General features: G+C 38.7%; 1 protein-coding gene across 1 annotated transcript in view; it reads left to right on the plus strand.

Moving 5' to 3' along the window:
* Positions 1 to 401: 401 nt before the first annotated feature.
* C2H16orf95 (chromosome 2 C16orf95 homolog) overlaps positions 402 to 21,302 on the plus strand; it is a 32,804-nt gene continuing 11,903 nt past the window's right edge. Inside the window, 8 exon segments of the mRNA XM_031949231.1 lie at positions 402 to 419; positions 671 to 788; positions 4,315 to 4,360; positions 5,390 to 5,444; positions 8,728 to 8,877; positions 10,791 to 10,937; positions 13,060 to 13,096; positions 17,269 to 17,494. Of these exon segments, the coding sequence (XP_031805091.1) occupies positions 402 to 419; positions 671 to 788; positions 4,315 to 4,360; positions 5,390 to 5,444; positions 8,728 to 8,877; positions 10,791 to 10,937; positions 13,060 to 13,096; positions 17,269 to 17,494 (797 nt within the window).

Raw genomic sequence — 21,302 nt, forward strand, 5'->3', positions numbered from 1 at the left:
CTGTGACTCATCTGACCAAGAAGTCCATGAGCGCCTAGACTCATGTATCATATTTTGTTATATGTCCCATATGTCCGTAGCACAGTGCTGGCGATCTAGCCGGCACTCCATTTGCTTTTTCTCTAATTGATGGATAATTCTGGAGAAATTTTGTGATACAAGAAAAAACTATTACAGAAGAAAGACCATTAATGTTGGAAAAGTAATTCTCAGGAAAGTTTTGGATTTTACTTGCTACATAACCAAAATGCTTTAGACATAGCCTGCTTAGAGACAGGAGACTAGATAAAATGACCTCTGGGGGTTCTTTCTACTCCATGTTGCAAAGATTCTAAGATTCTATGAGAATATAAATTCTTAGAGTGTAGGGAATGTGTCTTCCCTATATGATGTAAAGGGCCATGGGGGACTCGGATCAGGTGGGATCTCACAGCCTTCTCATACCTGATAATGTGTCGGTGACTGCAGGAGAGAGAGTTAGGAGAAATGTTTTCGAATGGCATGTGGGAAAAGGACCTTTGGCACATCTGTCCCTTCTTTTAAAGTGTTGGTGCACTTATAATTATGGTACTTGTGATTAAAATAATGATGGTGACTGATGATGACATGTTACCCAACAGATTCTCAGGAGGAGAAGGAATTCAAGAGACTGAGAAGCAGACGAATCTAGACCTACCAGAAGAAAGGCCCTGGGAAGGAATGTTCGAGCTCACTAGGCTTGACCAAAAGCAGCAGATCCTGGGGTGAAGAGGAGTCAAGGATGAAACCAGTGTTTTCAAGACCTAAGGGTAAGTGTTCCAGCAAAAATGGCTTGTGGTCTGATTAGAGATTTTTTTGGGAAGAGGTCAGCCCTGAGATTGGCCAACTTTTAAAAAGACCAACTATCCTTCTGATGGAGAGATGGGGGATGCTCTCCATATTACATTTTCCATTGGCAGGCCAAGTTTGTACTCTCAAAGTAAGATATCCCAGATCAACATGGGAAAGACTGATTGTCCACTAGAGTAAAAGAATTTCAAAATGGCAGGGATCTTAGAGATGACTTAAACTAATGTCTTAAATTTCCAGAGAAGGAGAGGTGACTTGGTTAGGCTCACACAGCTAACTTAGTGGTCAAGCTGAGTACAGAATCCAGGTTTCCTGTCTTCTGGTCTGCTATAGTCTACTGTCTTCCATTCCTCCCTGCTTTTTGAAGTTTGTGTCTTGGTGACTTAGTTCCTTCTATCCTGAAGACATAGTCAGAGCTAGAAAGGGTCCAGTCCATTAGTCAATTAAGCAATCAAACAGGCAGTCTGTAGACATCTAGTGACCAGCCAGGGTGACAGGAAGAGGATATTAGAAAAATATCGAGTGTCTAGGAGGAGTTCATTTAGGAAAAAAATAAAAGACCAAATATGTTAAGAGCAATAAGTTTACAGTGGAAGATTTATCCATGGGAGATTTTCTTTGGCTTTTTTATGCTTAGGAGATCTTACTTCTTAGTGTGATTATTGCAACACATAGAGACTAATAGATTTATAGAGTAGGAGAACTGGAATAGACCTTAGTCTATCATTTACCCTCATTTGAGGAAATGACCCCAAAGTTGTGGTCAAAGTGGAATAGAGGGGTGGCTGCTTAGCTAAGCTTGTTTGTTCTTTTGGAACACTGAGAATAAGTACAGGGCATTATGACCGAGAAAACTGAACTCTGAAAGCCACCAAGTCCCTTGGGAATTTGGAGCCATTTCCAAACAAAGTTAGAGGACATAGAGAGTGAGGATGGTTGCATCTAGCCTTCCCACATGACTGGGGAAGTTAAACTGGCTTGTTTCAATGGGGGTCAATTTGAACTGTGCTTTACATAAAATAATAAGATGGTATATCCCCTGAAACATCACGGTTTAAGATTTTACTGAAACTAATATACCCTAATTATGCCTACCTCACTTATGAGTTGTTCACTCAGTTGTCAATGCTGTAAAGTTACTCATACATATAACCTGTAAATAAAAGGCTATTAAAATAAAAAACAAAAACAAACAAACAAAAAAATGAGTTGTTCACTCATTTTAATTTGTGTCCAATTTTTCTTGACAAGTTGAGGTTTCCTTGGCAAAGAAAAAACCTGTAGTGTTTTGCCATTTCCTTCTCCAACTCATTTTACAGATGAGGAAACTGAGGCAAATAAGGTTAACTTATCTGGGATCACACAACTAGTAAGTGTTGGAGGTTGGATTTGAATTCAGGGTTTCCTGACACCAGGCCTGGCACTCTATCCACTATGCCATCTTAACTGACCCAGACATTAAAAGGCCTTGAAGTAGAATTTTAGAGTAGGAGGTATATTTGAGCAGTGGTTCCTAAACTTTTTTATCTCAGGATTCTTTAAGATTCTTTAAATTATTGAAGACCACCCCTGAATTTTGGTTTATGCAGGTTATGTCTATTAATATTTACCATACTAGAAATTTAAATGGCCTAGTATTGAACAGTTTTAACCTTGTTACAGAACCTTCAGGTGCATCCCAGAACATACTTTGAGAGCTACCGCTTCAGAGATTCTCAAGTCCAAACCCTTATTTTATTGATGAGAGAAGGGAAGCCCAGAGATTGTCGGCAAATATAAAAGTGGAGCATTTCTAACTATTTCAAGGAAAATATCTCTGTAGAGCACTGACAATCAACATATTTAGGCATGGCTGGGCAGATTTAGAACTATCCAATAGAGTTCGAGCAAATTATAGTTTGTCTTGCAAATATTATCTTCTGCTCTTAAAATCACAATGAAAATCTCAATATAATATGCTAATAAATGGGGAAAAAAACCTTCCTCCAAGAATTGTATATTGCAAGAACTGGAAATCTGGCAAATTTTTATTGTGGGATATTAAAGAGAAAGTAGAAAGTCACAATGTAGTTAAAACGTCTGTGACTGTGTACCTATGGGTTTATGGCAAAATTCTTTTAATTTTTCAAGGGATAGAAAATTGAGATTTCCAACTTGGGCAAATATTCAGGCTTGCTTAAAATCATGTCTTTGGAGATCTGGCTAAAATAGTGGGCACACTTTCAGTTTACTCAGAATATATGGAAATATCCTTATTTCTTAAATTTGTTCGATAACCCAAATTGTAGAGAAAAAGGGAAAATGATGAAGAGGGAAACAGTGGCAGAAATTACTGATATAGTTGAAAACATACTAGATGTGAGACAGAACAAAGCTTCTTAAACTGTGGGTCATGATTCCATATTGGGTCATATAACTGAGCGTGGAAGTCATGAAATTATGATTTATTATCAGTAAATATTTGCTATTTATACCTATTTTATATACCTATGTACCCAGGGTCACATGAAATTTTCTTGAGTGAAAAGGGGTCACAAGTGGAAAAAGTTTAAGAAGCCCTGGGCTAGAGGATGTAGATCTAAATCCTGCCTTTGCTTGAATGAGTACCATGAATTTGTATCTCAGCTTCTTCATTTGTTAAAAAAAAAAAAAAAAGTGTTGGACTAGATGAATTCTAAAATTCTTCTTAACTGTAGATCTATCATTTTTAATCTTGTTTGTGTCCTAGACCCTACGGTGGTGTGGAAAAGCCTATGAACCTCTTTGCAGAATCAAATGCTTAAATGCATAAAATGTATTAAATGAATAAAATAAAAGGCAGAGGATTTCATTAAGAGAAATAACAAATAATAATGATAAAATAGAGATTTTTATTAAGGTGAATAACTTAATAAAATTCTCTGTATCTCATTTTATTATTTAAGATAAATAATAAATAGTAATACTATAATAAAGTAGAGGTTTTAATTAAGGTAAAATAAATAACAAAATGAAATGTAGAGGATTTTATTAAGATACATAATAAATAGTAATAAAATAAAGTAGAGGTTTTTATTAAGATAATAAATAAATAATGAAATTAAATGCAGAGAATTTTATTAAAATAAATAATAAAATAAAATGCGGATGATTGCAAAGAAAACCAATTCATTTAAAAGGCAGTTATCAAAACATTAAAAGACAAAACAAGTTCATGGACCTGAAGTTAAGAATTCTTGTCCTAAAAAGAAAGAGAAAAGGATTAGGACTTTTGAGTACTAACATAAAAGTAACATGTTATTGAGTTTATGGGGTTTTTCTGATTTCAGCTGCTTAGTGGTGATTATTTATTTTTAAATCCCCGAGGTTCTTAAGAAATACAAACTTTCCCCCAAGTCACCATTTCATCTCTTGTGAAATGTTCATTCCCACAACCCCTTATCCTCACCTCCTATGTTACTAGAGAAGAGAATGAGACCACATTCTTTCTTTCTTTTTCTTTTCCAGAACACAGACAGCAGGATTGGGATCGTGACAACAGGTCCATAATTTGGTAGGTAGTTTTCTTTTGTCCATCGTAGGGAAGTGTTATATACATGCATGTATGTGTACGGGCGCATGTGTGTATGTGTATAAGTGTATACATACGTGCAGGAATTTAGAGTATGAAGTCATAAGATTTAAAGCTCAAAGGGGCCTGAGAAGATCATGTATTTGAACCCCTTCATCCTGTATGAGCTCATTGAAGTCAATGTGCATGCACAGGGAGGAATTCAGAAGGACTGGTATTGGAATTCAGTTCTGTTGAAGCAAACCTAGCACCAATTTCTCCTTGGAACACCAAACAACTTTTTTTCTAAGTGAGGAATTTTTAACCCGGAGTCTTTGATTGGGGGGGGAAAAAAGCAATTTTTTGATGACTGTGTTTCAACATAATTCATTTTCTTTGTAATCCTATTTTTTGTTTAAAAACATTATTCTGTATATTTAGAAGAATTGCATATCTTTTTTTAAAAATTGCATATCTTTTACCTATAATGGATTGCTTCCTATCTTTGGGGAAGGGTGAGAGGGAGAAAAAATTGGAACACAAGGTTTTGCAAAGGTAAATGTTGAAAGCTATTTTTGCATTTATTTGGAAAAATAAAATACTATTATACAAAAAAATCCACAAACATTATTCTGAGGAGTTCATAGTATTCCCAAATTACCAAAGGCATCCATGATATAAAAATAGGTTAAGAATCTCTGCCCCAAATGGTCACACTCATATGCTGTATTCACATCTGGATCACACACACACACACACACACACACACACACACACACACACACTCATATACACACACAAGCTCACAACCTTGCTTCCACACACTCACACCCAGGCACTACTCCCAGCCTTTGACCTTCTCTTTGACATTTTGGACTCAGAAGGAGGTCCTGCTGGGGCCTAGTTGGACTGCATACTCTGACTTCCTAGGTGAACCTCCTTAAGCCTATTGTCTTAACTTCCTCCATTCAGCATCCCCTGACCTATAGGAAACCTTACATGTTCTAAGGACTTCCTTTTCTTCTTATCTAGGAAAAAGGAACCTCGATACTTGAAGTCAGAAGTGAAATTCATAGACTTAAATAAGGTGAGGGAGAAAAAGGAAGAGGGGTTAACTCATCTCAATCCTGATTCTGTCTTCCATCAGGGAATTTGGGCCCTTCAAGGAAAAAAAATTTCAAAACCACCTGTGTATTCCTTCAGTATCTCTTCAGTGACTCAGATCTCCATGCCCCCTGCTATTCTCATTCTTCCCTATCAGTGTGTATGGAAAATCACAGACTCCCTGAAATGAAAGGAATCTCAGAGATCATTTAACTTAATCCAAACCTGACATAACTGGTTTATCTATAAAGTTATCTATAAAGAGCTTTACCCAATAAAACCATTTCTGAGAAAGAATGGCAAACTCATTCACCTGTGAAGATCAATGACTGCTAATAGTTCAGGATGCAACTGCTTTTGGGTATTTTTTGAGGGGAGGGATAAGGGCATAATCTTCAGCTGAAGGGAAGAGGAATGAATGGGCCCTTAAATAGTTATTTAATCTTTCTTTTTGTGAAAAGCATTACATAAGTAATACTACAGCATTACTGAGAGGGAGAGAGAAATGGAGGAGATGCCCCTGCCTTCAGTTAGTCAATCAACAAGCATGATAACCTGAAACAATCGGTCCAAGCCTTTGATTAATTGCCCAAAGAATTAATTGCCCAGGCTGTCCTATGGGAATTGCATAGGACCATAGACTTCATTGGAGCTGGAAGGAGGACCTTAGAGGTCATTCAGCTCATCTTCTTCATTTTACAGATGAAGAAATTGAGACAGAGAGACATTAAATGATTTGTTCAAGATTACTTGCTTCATGAGTGTCAGAGGTGGATTTTGAGCTCAGGTGGTCCTCTGACTTCAGAGCTAGTGAATGTTCTTTACATTGTGCCATGCTGGTTCCAAAGAAGAGGAGAAATCTCTGTGTCTGAGAGTCATTTGGATGTCATATGGGGACCTTGAGGTCAACATACCCCAAACAGAACTCCCTGTATTTCCTCTAAGATCCATAGTGCCTTCAAACATCTCAATTTCTGGTTGAGGATACCATTACTCTTCTACCATTACCAATACTCACGAATATTGCACAAATTTGGAAACATCTTGACTCTTTCTGCTCACTCACTTCTCCTATCCAATCAGTCACTGAATGTTGTGCATCATACCTCCACAGTAGCAGTACATCAGTACAGTATAGTTCATTGTGTTTTGTCTGAATTATTGTTATAGCTTCTTAATTGGTCTTCCTGCCTTCTGACTTTTACCCTGTCTATTCCATCCTCCACATAGCTGCCAATTTCCTAAGACATAAGAACTGACCACATTACTTCCTCCTTTTTGCCCTCTTCAACCAACATTCTTTGGCTCCCTAGATCTTTATTGTCCCTAGCATTAAAAACACATTTCTCATTTCGGCGTTCAAGATCTTCATCAATTTGGCTCCTTTATACCTTTTCAGTTTTATGTTATTATTTCCATTTCCAAACTCCATTCTAGTTAAAATAACCTGTTAATTATTCCCCATACATGATATTCCATCTTCCATCTCCATTTGCACCAGTAGTCCCCCATATCTGGAGTATCTGGTTTTTCCTCATCTCCTCTTAGAGTCCTTAGCTTCTTTTAGAACATAAGTTAGGTTCATTTTACATAAGGCCTTTCCTGATGTAGTTATTATTTTGTGATTAGTCCTGTTACTTCGTATTTTCTTAAGTGTACATTGTATTTCCAGAATAAAATTTAAACTATGTAGTATGGTGAGTCCTAAAAACATTTTTTTTCCTCCAGTCTCTGTCATAGTAACTGTCAATTGCACACAATAGGTGCTTAATAAGTGTTTAATTGGATTGAAGTTATTAATAAGTAGTAAGCATACGTCTTTGGAGCTAGCACTCATATTCTTTCAACTATACTGTGTCATTGGATTTTGAGGAAAGCTTTCTAGGGAGTGAGAAGTTGTGTGTGATAGGCTAAAAGTGGGAATCAATTAGTAAGCATTTATTAAGCACCTCTTCTATGCCAGGTACTATGCTAGGTTCTGGGGATACAAAGGCAAATGTGAAACAATGCTTGCTCTCAAGGAGCTTACATCTTAACTATGGGGACAAAACATGCATGTACACACATAAATACATATGTACCTACAGAGGATATTCTGAAAGAATCCTTGAAGTATTCTCATAAGGCATACATGCATGTATATGTATGCACACACCACAAGACATCATACACATTATACAAGTTTGTATTTTAGACCTATATAGGGCATATATAAATATATACATACATATGATTGTTCACATGTTTGTATATATGTGTGTGTCTATAATAGCTATAAGGCAACATGGAAAGAAGATACATATATACATACATACATATATATATATATATACACACACGTAATTTCATACAAAACAAAGTTTAAGCTGGCAGATGGCTATTAGAATGACCTTATCCTATTTTTTAAAATGGTGAAATACTTTTAAGATGTTGAAAAACAATTTTAAAAAATAACCCTAAGTTATTGGCAACTCTGGTGCTAATAGGTCACCATGTTAAGAACTGATTATAGTTAAAAGATTAATCGATGGATAGATAATATGGACATTGGGATCCAGTAAAACTGTCCTTTTCTCTGACAGAAATTTCTTATACCAACAAATTACCTAATCTGCTGTCATTACACCTGATAGCAAAATTATTAGCAAGAATGAAACTGAAAACCTTAAAAAAACCCAATTACTTATAAAACAATATCCATCATTTATGGTGTTGTTGAGATGAAATTTGTATACTGGATTTATTTTCTTCTTGTACAAAACACTAAAATTTTTTTTCTGATAATTAACTTTCAAATGATTTCTCTCGGGTCCCTGAAGTCTTGGACCGCTAGTATTTTCAGATTGCTAACCAAAAGTATAAAGCTGGGGGTGAGGTGGAGAGTGAGGTGGGAAAGGTCATTTGTAATGGAACTGATCTAGGGATTCTAAGAGATGGAAGTGAGGAAAGAGTATATGAGAAAGCACAATATGGGTTTTGTGGGGACAGAGAGTAATTCAGTATAGCTAGAGAGAAGAGTTCAGGTAGGGAATATTGGAGATGAAGTTACCTTAAAATATTAGCTATGGCTCATGTGTTCACCTCTTATCGTGAATTTTGTGTGTGTGACTCAGCACAACATCCACCACTAGGGAGCCTTTCTGTTTCTCTTGTTGGTTGAATCTAGTTTCATGGTCTAGATTGGTTTTCTGTTCTGGCCAGGATTAGGATTTAAGATCCATTTCTGACCCCATCTTCATGTCTTTCTCTTTTCTTGGCTCAACCAGGATGCCTCAAACAATGATAGTTTTTACCAAGTGCCACCGTGTTGTCAGTGTTCCTCTCGGCAGCTCAACTTTGGAGGCTTCTTACCTGTGCCCAGGGATGAGGCAAACTTCCCTTACTGGGTCCCTCGGTCTCTGAGACCCCAGAAGCTGGTAGGTGACTAGGAATAGAGAAAATGTGGTTGAGGTGATTGTAGAAGTAAGAGGTGAGGCTACTAAAAAAGAAGTCAGAATGTAGAGGCAGAAGATTTAGGTTAAAAATTTCTGAATTTATAACCTATAACACTGGGCAAATCATTTAACTTACCTGGACCTGTTACATGCTATGATTTTATGTGGGAGTCATGTTCTTCAGTATATTGAAACAAAGCTTTAATAAAATGCCTACTACATTCAAGGTCTGAAATTCATCAGGTTGTAGCAGTTGTAGAGACAGCCTAGGATCCAGCAAATGTTCACTTCAAGTTCCTTCTTTGACAACTTTTACTACTTTCATAACTTTAAGAAAATTGGCGAGCCATCATTGTCCCAAACAAATCTCTAAAGCTATCTGTTGTAGAATAGTTGTTGATCTAAAATGGTAATTTCCTTCATGGATGAAGTGACAGGTCTGGGCTAGACCAGAAATACAGGCAAGACACTGTGCTAGGTGCTGAGGGTGCAAAGTTAAAGAACAGAATCACTAAGGTCCCATCTCTCAAGGAACTAGCTTACAGTCTGAGAAGAGAGATGAAACATGCACACATGTAAGGGACGTCACAAGGTAGAGTTTGTTAGAGACAAAGGACTACTCCAACATAATGCTCCACTCATAAAGAGGAGGACATTTGCATTTGGAAGGATTAGGATGGACTGCAAGGAGGAGGTGGCACTTGGGCTGGGTCTTGAAGGAAGAGAAGGATTTCAGTCAGTGGAAGTAAGAGGAACAACTTTCCTGGGACATGAAGGACTGCCTGCCTTTGAGAATATATAAAAGTGAAAGATGGCAAGACAAGATTAGGGTGCAGTGCCTGGTCCAATTTGACTGGAATTATAGAATGAGTGAAAAGGAGTTCATAATTTCTTCTTACATTTTCAAAGAGTCCTGTGATCTTCAAAACGCATCCATTTTCTTATTCTAGACTCACTAAATGAAGGAGTATTCTGGATATTTTATAAAACCTTTCCAATTCTAAATCTGGGATCAAGTTAATATCCTTGTCTACCAGGCAGATTCATCTTACCGATGAGGAAATAAAGGATGTTGAATGACTTAAAGGATGTTAAGTGATTTTGTCCAATCTTTCGTGGTTTCAAGAAGAGCTGGGACCTATTGGCTACAAACTTTGTGCTCTTCCTCTCCTGCTATATAGACTTCTAGCTTTAATTAATTCCATTAGAATTTCTTTGAAATTAAGTAACAAACTTTATTGTCTCTCTTTCTCTTACCCCCTGTGCCTACCAGAAAAATAAAGAAAAACAAAACCCTAGTACCATCTAGCCAAGCCAAAAAAAATCCCCATAATTGGCTATTAGAAAATGTAAGAATCAGTTGATTGAATGTCTTCCTGATTAAAACTCTACAGGTTGGAATAGATTCACCCTTCCTGACAACAAAGGTGGTGAAGTTGAAGTTATCAACTCACAATCCCTGGAAGTCTTTAAATCCTTGAAATTACAGGTGGGGCAGTAGTTAGGGCACTGAGCCTGTAATTAAGAACACCTGAGTTTGAATGCTGTATCAGACATTTAACTAAGTGTGGCCACGGGTAAATCTTTTTGCCTCAGTTTATTCATCTGTCAAATGAGGATAATAAATTAGGGTTATCATGCTGAGTTTTACAATGACCAGGATACCGTATTTTGTGTCCACAAAGACCTGGATTCAATTCACAGTACTGCTATTTTGACTTGTGTGACTGGGAACAAATTTCCCCCCTCCCCCAAAAAGCCACCCCCCTGGAGGCTCTCCAGGTTTGTTTGTTTGTTTGTTTTTTTAACTTCTATGTTTAGTTGTCTTTTATGGTCTTTCTCTTCTTTCAGGTCATAAACAATTCCTTTAAATGTTCTTTTTTCAACTCAAATAGGTTCGGAGAAAATTCCAATCGTGTTACCCAAAAAGTCCCAGGACTTGTACCTGTGCCTGTCACACCTTTGGGGGGCAACTCCCTGTCCCAAGAGACCTTGCTACATTCCCTTATTGGGTGCCTCGATCCGTCAGGTTCCCAGGGAAGGTAAAAGACTTTATTTTAACCTGAGAGTTGCATGGGGGACAGAGTGAGGGCAGGATGTTGGACTTGGATAATGGGTAGTGATGGAGACCATGGTGAGCTGGTGAGGAAAGTAGCTGCAGAATCTGGGAATTAGGTAGCCAGTGGAGGATAAAGCATTGAATTGCTCTTAATTCCCCAGTAGATTGGAGTGAAGTTTAGAAAACAGAACATTGGAGGAGACAACCACCATGAAACAATTTTTCATAGTTGACTTACCCTTGGAGAGCTGGGGGACACTTAGCGGTCTTCTCCTTTCCCAAGTAATGTTTTCATAAAGTCCTAAAGAAGGTAAGACATAGATGAAGGAGAGAGAATGGAACATAAAAAGGTTGGGGTCCTTTGACTCTAATATTTTAGATTCTCATATCCTAAGGTATAGGTCTTTACTTGTGTCACCGTGACCAGTCATGAAACATCTCTAACACAAACCATACTGACCCTTCTTCACCCGCTACACCTCAACAGTCCTTTGCTTTCCCCCTCTTGCTGCCTTGTAATTAGCAATCTCCTCCCTTCTGTCTGGGTTATTAATATGACCTAAATGTAAAGTCTCACCTATAGGAGTAGTTGCAAGTGCTGCTGGGAAAGTTTCTCTTTCCCACCCCAGTATACTTGTCCTCTGCTCCCTAGATCATCCCAAGGCAGTCTTGGAATGGATAGAATGAATCATTTAGTAGTAGATGTATATACTCTATAAATAAATAATAAAATCCTCATATATGAAGGCGTGCATTCAAAGTTACATATACTGAGAGGTCTGTATGAATTTAAAAGTTTGGAGACTACTAAGTCCTTTCTAGCTCTGACATTTTATATTTAGTGTTCTATGGTCTAATATGTGTTCAAAGGTCCCTTCTCCCCCTTTGGATATCTTATTTTCCTCTAAGTACCATCTTCATTGATGAGGTGATTTTGAAGTATATGTGCTGATTATATGAAGAGGTTTAGATTTTTTTAAAAAAAGAATCTTCCATAGTTTTTTTTCCTATTTTTTGAGACACATAGCATGGTATACTAGTAAATATTTTGAACTTATGATCAGGGAAGCCCTGGGTTCAAATTCTGCCTTGGGCACTTAGTATGTGAGTGATTTTGGGCACCTTTCTATGTCTCAGTTTCCTTATGTGCAAAAACTAGACTGGACAACTCCTAAACTCTTTTTCATCTTGAAATCTATGATCTTATGTGTCATGGTATGGCTTAAGAACTTGGTTGCTGCATCAGTGGTACTTCTGCTCCTTTGATTCTTTACCACATACATGAGACCAGGGCCCAGTGTCACCATCTCAGTTTGCCATGCTCTATTTTTTATACTTCGAATTTTTCTTCCAGCCTTTCTTTCCTAGCAATTGGGACTGAGTGACTTGCCCAGAGTCATCCAATTAGTAAGCGTCTAGTGTCTAAGGCAGATTTAACTCAGGTCCTCCTGATTCCAGGGCTGGCTCTCTGCCTACTGTACCATCTTGCTGCTCTACTGCCAGTTTTAAGAGATAGTAGCCTTATGACACAGGGAGTCTGTAAAATACTTAGCCTTCCATTCTCCCTGAATGTCTGGAGGAATCACAGAGCTTTTCTTTGCTGAGTCTGTCATGAAATTTTCAGACCATCTCTTGTTTCCTCCTATGACTAGGAAAAATAGGTCTCATTCTGCTTCAAGGATTAAAGCAAATTATAACCAAAAAGCTTCCTCTTGCAGAAGTAGCTGAACTGTGCTCTCTTACCAGTCTACATTTCCTGAGATTCTAAATTCTCAACTTGTAGGGGACCACCCTTTCCTTATGGATGCATCACTCGATGAGTTTACATTAGACCAAGTTTCAGTCTGCCAGGTAGTGCAGTGGATAGGGCCCTAGGCCTGTTGTCAAGATTTCAGATCCAGTCTCAGATACTTACTAGCTGTGTGGCCCTGGAAGCCACTGAACAGTTGCTTCTATTTCCACAATTGTAAAAAAAAAAAAAGGAGACCTACGGCTAAGGGCTATTAAGAGGATTCAATGAGATAACTATAAAGTACTTAGACTAGTTTCTGGCACACAATAGGTGCTATATAAATGTTTTTTTTCCATTTATTTTCCTCTTTTAGACACATAAGACCACATCAGATTTCATATGGACCAAAAGTAAGTGAAACCTGCTTTCCTTCCTGCTCTCTCAACCACTGATGGAAACAAGGAACTCAGCTTTCTCTATTTCATTTATGCATTTGCACAGGAATCCCCCGATTCCCTTTCATAATAATAATAGTAATGGTAATAATGACTAAGGTTTGCAAAGCACTTTACAGCTATTATCTCATTTGATTCTCACAACAAAGTCTAGGAGGTAAGTACTTTATTATCCCCCCATTTTACAGATGGGGAAACTGAGGTAAACAGAAGGTAAGTGACTTGCTCAGAGTCATACAACTAGTAAGTTTCTGAGACCAGATTTAAACTCAAATCCTCCTGACTCTAGGTCTAATGCTCTATCCACTGAACCAAGTAGAATGAACTCCCTCCTTATCTCTGCCTCTTGGAATCCTCAGCTCCCTTCAAGCTCCGTTGTCATTCCCTATGGAAAACTTTTCCCAATCTAACTAGCTATTGATGGTTCCTTAGAGATTCTTATGTTTTCCTGTTTACTTTTTTTTTTTTTTAAACATATTATATCTCTCCTTGTCAATGCAAGCTTATTCAGGTTAGGGACGGTTTATTTATTTTTGCTGAGGTAATTGGGGTTTAGTGACTTGCCCAGGGTCACACAACTAGGAAGTATTAAGTGTCTGAAGTCAAATTTGAATTCAGATCCTTCAGGGACAATTTTTAATTTCTATGATTGCATTCTTAGGATTTAGCACTGTGCTTTGCACATAGCAGTGGTATGATAAAGATTTAAATTTAATTGAAGGGAAGGATGTTGGAATTTTCTTTAATGTGGAATCCTCCCCCTCATCTATCCATCTATTATCCCTCCCTCTTTCAATCCATCCATCCACCCATCCATCCATCCAAATGTCCATCCATCCAATAAATTTACTTGTATTTATTATGCCTGCCACTTGGTTCCTGCTTTCAATGAATTGACTATTTGCTTCAGCTTGATGGGGAAAAATGTGGCCCCCAAATAGAGTTTTCTAATTTGTTCTGCTTTTTTCTTAGTACTACTTTTGGATGCCTTAATTTTTCATGAATTTTGAACACACCCATAGAGGCCTTTTGGCAGCGGGTATATTTTCAATCTGGAAAAGATGGGGTGAAAAGGAGTCTCAGCATGTGGGAACAGAGACAGATGGCATTTAGCTTCATTATGGACGAATTATGCAAGTTGACCTGGCTTGACCGTATACATGTAATCTGTGGTCAAGAACTGAGGCCCTTGAGGTTCTCTCATACAGATGGGGTTCAATCTCGAAGCCTTCTCTAACAAAACTCTTTTAGTTCATGCCCCTTCTGCCTTTTCCCCTAGAGAACAATGGAATTTGGCTCCTGGCAGGGTCTCTACAGAAAAGGGGAACGAAAGGGCCTTTAGTCTTCCTGTTAACTCAGTACTAAGCATAACAAGACTTTAAATATAGGACATATTTTATTCGGGTCGACAGAAAAGGCATAGTGTGGTACCTGAGCCCATAAACAGGCAGGAGAAATTGTCCACTAGTGATACCCAAGAGACCACTGGGGTCCACGTGACTCACAGTACCAGCAAAAGGATCCATTCTTGTTCTTCTTTAAGCCTTGGCTCCTTCTTTCCTGGAGGTGGAGGAGGAGGAGGTGGAATGTGAATATATAGGTCTCTTTCCAAGGCACCCAGTGTGGATTTATTGGGCCTCCCTTTCCTGTAGGTGGGTCCGATCTACTGCTTTCTCTCTGCAGTGATGCTTCTCCTGTCTTATTTCTCTAATTCTGGTCTTGTTTCTTTTCCCTAATAAATGTGCCTTCTTTTTCTGGGAGCTGTCTCTCTCCCTTGAGCTGGGTGGATTCTTGTCAGCTTTTCAAGGCACAGCTCTAGGACCTGTTGAACTGGGGGAGCTTCCTTCACAATGAAGGGACAATACACTGGCTCTCGGCTTCAACATTGCAAGAATAAACGGTCTTGTCAAAGAGTTAATTTTGTCCAGGGAATTTCATACTTTGTCCAGGAGACAGGAGAGATGAGAGGACTTCCTTTACTTCTCTGGGTGTCCTGCCTGACTGTTCATGACTCCATGGATCATACCAGTTGTGAGGTTTTCATGGCAAAGATACTGGAGGGGTTTGTCATTTCCTGCTCCAGTGGATGAAGGTAAATAGGGTTAAAGTATCTTGCCCAGGGTCACATAGCTAGTAAGTGTCTGGAGGCTGGATTTGAACTCGGGTTTTCCTGATTCTAAGCCCAGTGCTCTATCCATTGAGCTACCTAGCTGCCCTCATGCTCAGCTAAACACAGGGAAGAAATATATAGATAAATCTTGACAATTGAAAGGTCTTAAAAGCATCTAGATTGGCAAAAAAGAACTTTACACCATATCTTAAGTTGCTTCTGGTTTATCGTCTTCTTTTGACGATAATCTGTTTAGCCAAGTGTTAAATAAACCAGGCCCAGTTCTTTTGCTCCCTAGCTGGATTATTTTTGGTTTATTACTTTACCTCTCAGTTTCTTCATCTGTAAAATGGGCCTGCTATGTTCTACTTTATTATTATTACCTACTACTATTATTATAATTACCTGCCTATATTATCTATTTAAAAGGTTTTCCAGAGGAAAGTCCTTTGTAAATTGTAAAGTGTTATAGAAATAGGCTGCCTTTTTCTCTCCATGTCTCCCTCCCTCTTCCCTGTCTTCCTTTCTTCTTTCCTTCCTTCCTCTCTTCTTCCTTCCTTCCTTTTTCTATCTCATTTCTCTCTGTCTCACCATCTATCTCTATTTCTTTGTCTGTCTGTCTATCATCCATCCATTTATCTTTCTCTCTCTCTGTTTGTCTTTTTTCACATTTCCTTGTGTTACCATGGACCTTGCTAGGTTTTAGCTTCTTTACATGTAAAATTACAAAATGAAGCGATTACGTTATATAATTTCTAATAATAATAACAAAATCTCCAAGGTTCCTTTTATTTAATTCAGGTCAGCAAGCAGGCTGACACATAGTAATTCTTAATACAGGTTCAATAATTGATTGATATACTAAGTGTCTGTTACATGCCAGCCACTTCATCCTAGGAGTCAGAGATATAAAAACAGAAAGGAAGGGAGGAAGGGAAAGAGGAAGGAAGAAAGGAAAGAAGGGAGAAAGAAAGAAAAGAAGGAAATATTATTTGTCCTCAGGAAAGCTTCCTCCTCTCTACTGGAGATGGGAAGGGAATATCTAAGTTTTGAATCTTTTTTATCCATCTATCTCCCTGAGTTACTGTGTCTGGAATTTTACAAAATAATTTCTACAGCGAAGTCCTTGCTACAATCTTGTGAAGTTGGGAGTATAAGAATTATTAATTCTATTTGAAAGATGAGAAAATTGAGGTCCAGAGAAATTATTATTCATTTCCATCAACAAACATATTTCATGAAGTCCCGGCTATGTTCAGGCCTTTGTGCTAGGTGCTAGGGGATACAGCCATAAAATTCTTTGCTTGGATTGAGGAAGAGGCAGTTGTGTCCTAGAGGCCAGAGATTCCTGACTTGGAGTCAGGAAGGCCATGGGCGAGATACCATCTCAGATGTTTCCAAGCTATGTGAATTGATGGGAGTAAAGCTCACTTATCTTTAGAATAAAAGGATTGAACTCCCAATAAAAAGAGAGGGCTGCAGGAGATCTCATCCATCTTTTCTTGGATATTCTTCCACCCTTTCCCCTTCATTCCACTCCCTGTCATTCCTCTTCCCAGCCCTGCTACTTCCCTCTGGAAGTTCAATCATTGTTAGAAAACTATCTGATTTAAAGTAATCAATCCACCAATAAGCATTTGCTAAATGCTTAAAAATTTCCTTATCTTTAGAAGAAAAGGATTGGACTCAGTGATGTTTTTGGTCCCATCCTTCACTAAGCTTGTGATTCTGTGATGGAATTAGGCAAGAGACCAGGTGAGGGAGAGATGTAGCCAATGGGAACATGTCTTTAGGGTTGGTTCAGGGGATGAGAGAATACAGTTTTTCTCTCAGTAGGGATAATAATGATGATAATTATGGGGTATGTAAGCATCTATCCTGGGCTGGGTGTGGATCTACCTAGTGAATTGGGAAGTGCCATCTGCTGCTGGGGAGTTCTTGGGCCCCCCATCCCCCTGCCTGGGGACCCCCATCGTCTACTTTTTGGGGAAATTGCCTCCTTTTGTCTGCATGACAGGCTGTATCTCCGGGGGCTTCCGGATCTTCTACCACCAATGGCGCATTTGCTGCAATGAGGAGCGACTCCGCAGGTGGCAGATGATTCAGGCTCAGCTACAAGTGACTGCGCCTCAGACCCAGGAGGAGGAGCAGGAGCAGGAGAGCAACGGGCCGTTTTTCCTTTCTCCTGGGCTTGTCATTGGCTCTTTTTACGGTCTTGTAATGATCGTGATCTCAGTTTTTCGGTGAGTAAGTGGGCTAAAGGGAGAGGAGAAGGCTAAAAAGGGCAGCAGGGAAATCTCACCCATCCTATCTTGGATATTCTTCCACCCTTTCCCCTTCATTGCATTTCCCGCCATTCTTCCTCCCAATCCTGTTACTTCCCTCTGGAAGTTCAGTCACTGTTAGAAAATTATCTGATTTAAAATAATCTCCCCCAATCAATCCACCCATAAGCATTTGTTAAATGCTTACAATGTTCCAGGCACTGTATAGACTGTATAGACTGTATAGAATGTAGACTCATTCCTTGTCCCCAGGAAGCTTACTGTCTATCAGGGAAGACAATGGTACACACAAATCCACATAAGCTACACACATTCACACGTGCATGATCCACCTCCGCCTGTAGATTAATGGGTCTCTGGAATGGAGGTTCCAGAAGCTTGGAAAGGAAAGGTCTTTCTTAGGAGGTGACAGGAAATGACTTTTGAAGGAAGCTAGAGAATCTTAGAGGTAGAGAGAAGGGAGGGTATTTCCAAGCATGGGGATCAGTTTGAGCAAAGCTGTGGAAGTGGAAGACGGAATATCCTATGGAAGGAATTGCAAGGAGGCCACGTTAGCTAGATCATTGAGAAGGTAGAGAGTTCTATGTAATAAACCTGGAAAGGTAACTTAGGACCAGAAGAAAAGAGAAAGTGACAGTTGTCTGTTTTGCGACAGGAGATGAAGCCCCTTATTTTAACTAAAGTGAAGAAACTCGATGTTTTTTGCATGTGGGGTAAAGAGACTCCCTAATTCTCTGAATCCTTACCTTGTAGATAGCCCCAGATAAAGTAGATGCTGCTGAAATATCTAAGAACTACCCATCTCCTGGCCTGGAAGACTTACTTTTTTTATTCCTTCCTTTGAAAATCCTTCCCAAACTCTCTGGTCCAGCCAGATTGGCTCACAAGACCACACTCCCAACTCTCTCACTCCCCAGATATTATGTACTGTTTCTCTCACACCTTTCACCTCTTAGAAGTGTAAGCTTTCTGGAAGACTCAGGACAGGTTCCATCTTTTATGGGAGCCTTTTTTAACAGCTAGTTCAGAATTTCTTCTTACAATTATTTGATACTAATTTGTTTTATGTTTCATGAGCTTCTCAAGAGAAAGTCATTAACATTTTTGTCTTTGTTGTCCTATGTTTCCACAGAAAGGACTTAATAAATGTTTGTTAAAAATTGAGACTAATCATCATCACCTCATTCATTCATTATTATGAATTTTATTATGATTATTATATTAAAATACTTATAGATATCTTTTGTTTTTATAACACCTACATTTCCCAAATAGATCCTTCTTTTCCCCTTTCCAGAGAGTTAATACCCATAAAAAAAGGAAAATATCATTTTGGCAAAATTACTAACACAGTGGAAAAAGTCTAAAATCAACAAAGAGATAGTAAAGGAGCCAGGGAAGAGAATAAACATTCATTAAGCACCTACTATGTACCAGGCACTGTGCTACATACTTTACAATTAATTTTTTTTTTTGATCCTCACATCAACCCTGGGAAGTAGGTCTCAATTTCACAGTTGAGGCAACATGACTTGCCTAGTGTCACCTAACTAGTTAGTGAGGTGTAAGGGTGTGAACATTAGATTGCCATCATAAACACCTGAGTTTCAAATTATATCCTAGACACACACTAGCTGTGTGATCCCGGGCAAGTTTTGCCTCGGTGTTTTTATACATAAAATTAGGGATTTGGACTGGATGTCCCTTCCACCTCTAAATCAATAATCTTCAATCTGTATTATGTTCCCCCTGGCTTCAAGACAATGTGTGAGGGAAAGGAGAGAAAAGACCCATTTCCTACTTCATGAAGTTTACAAGCTAGTAGGAAAGAGACATAATATCTGTAATATAAATAGAGCATTCCATCCTAAGTGCATTTATTGTATTGATATTAACCAGTAAGTGCTTTGGGAGGACCCATGGGAAGGTCCTTTCTGAGCAGGAGCTAAACCCTTAGCCAGAAGCCTTCCTGATTCCCTTCCTGGGGAGCTTGGGGACTCATCTGATCAAACTCAGCTGGGCAAGCAGTCAGTCCATCCCTGACATTGTCCCTGAGGACAGTCTCCTGAGCTGGTGGGGCAAGGAAGTATTGTTTGGGTTTGACAAAGAGTGGGTAATCGAAGCCTTTCTCTTCCCTAGCTTCTTCTTCAGATGCTGAGTCCAGATGCTGAGTCCTTCTCAGGAGCACCTAAGAAAAATTTAACATCAGTAGTAATCAGGAATTTTTCAAAAAGCAGAACGAGACCCCGAAGAAGCATGAAGTGGACTATTTTTAGAGTAATTCTTCACTCTCAAATTCAATACAGATTACATTTTAGTAGTCATTATTAGGGTGGCTATTTACTGTATATTTGTAGGCATTGATTGTGGATGTTCTATTATTATTGCTGATGATAAATATTATTTGATGAAACTGTGATTCCTTATTGAATTCACCTTTGATTTTCTTCCCTTAAAGAAAGGACTACTGTGACTTGCTGTCCCTTCCTCATGCTTGGTTGGCAGATTGACTCTCTACATGGTTCCTAGTCATTTTGGACTGCAGTCCAGTCCCCTCATTTTGCAGATCAGGAAACCGAAATCTGAAGGGCTTAAGTTCCCCTATACCAAGATGGCAACCAAGACTTTTGGTCACCGCCATAAAAAGGAACCTAATCTTGGTCATTAGAAATATTCCTCAAAAATTGTGTGTAAATTGAATAATTTTTACCTTTTCATGGAGCAGATCGTTAAAAGCAAAGAGTTGCCTGGTAATTATTTTGATAAACTAAAGAACTAACCCTCTGCTCCACCCTAGGGATGTTTAGATTTTTATCTATCAGAGTCTCTCCAGAGTATATAATACATAATAATACATATTATATTAGATAGCTATATAGGGCACACAATATGTTGAAAGAAAGACTTAGAGTCAATCAGACCTAAGTCCAAATTCACCAAATGTTCACTAGCTCTGTGACCCTGGAAAAGTTGCTTAACTTCCACCTGCCTCAGTTTCTTCAACTGTAAAATGGGGATATTAATAGTATCTGTCTCCCAGGATTGTAAAGATCAAATGAGATGATGTTTATAAAAAGCATATAATAGGTACTTAATAAATTCTTGTTTTCTTGCCCATTTTCTGGGGGAAGCATGAAGTATAGACAGATGAGGTCTGGTACTTACTTTCCAGTTTTGACTGGCATGGCTCCAGCCTCCAGAATACAGATGTGCTAAGGCTTAAGGGATCTGTAGCATTGCCCCTTTTTCTGACCACCTGCTTGCTGTGGCAAGTTAAGAATTAAATTTCCTGGGCTCCTGAATGCTTCACTTTATTAACTAATTCAGAGAATATCTTCTTTTTTTCAGTGACTGACCACTCCACTGCTTTGCATTAGGGTTTGTGGGTAGTTTTCTATTAATATAACATCAGCTCTTTATTGGAAATTCTCTGTTATAGTTTGAATGATGAGTGGCTCTGGCAGGCTCTGGTGGGGAATCAGAGTGTATTCCTTGCTGTATCTCAGAACCTGTCTGTGGAGCTAGGTATAGTGTCCACCTTGGCTCTTCCCTATTGGACTCCATTTTTGTATGGCTGTGTCACTCCATGAATAGCTCCATTTCCTTTAGCCCTGGAATTACATATTAGGTTCAAGAGAGAGTACAGAATGAAAGACAGGAGAGGTGTGTGTGGGAAGGATCAAGAGAACCTGGGGAAGATAATTGGAAAAGAGCACATTTGAGTTGGGCTTTAAAGCATTGGGAAGAATTTGACATGGAAAGACAG

This window comes from Sarcophilus harrisii, chromosome 2 (assembly GCF_902635505.1).
Source record: "Sarcophilus harrisii chromosome 2, mSarHar1.11, whole genome shotgun sequence".
NCBI classification, from domain to species: domain Eukaryota; kingdom Metazoa; phylum Chordata; class Mammalia; order Dasyuromorphia; family Dasyuridae; genus Sarcophilus; species Sarcophilus harrisii.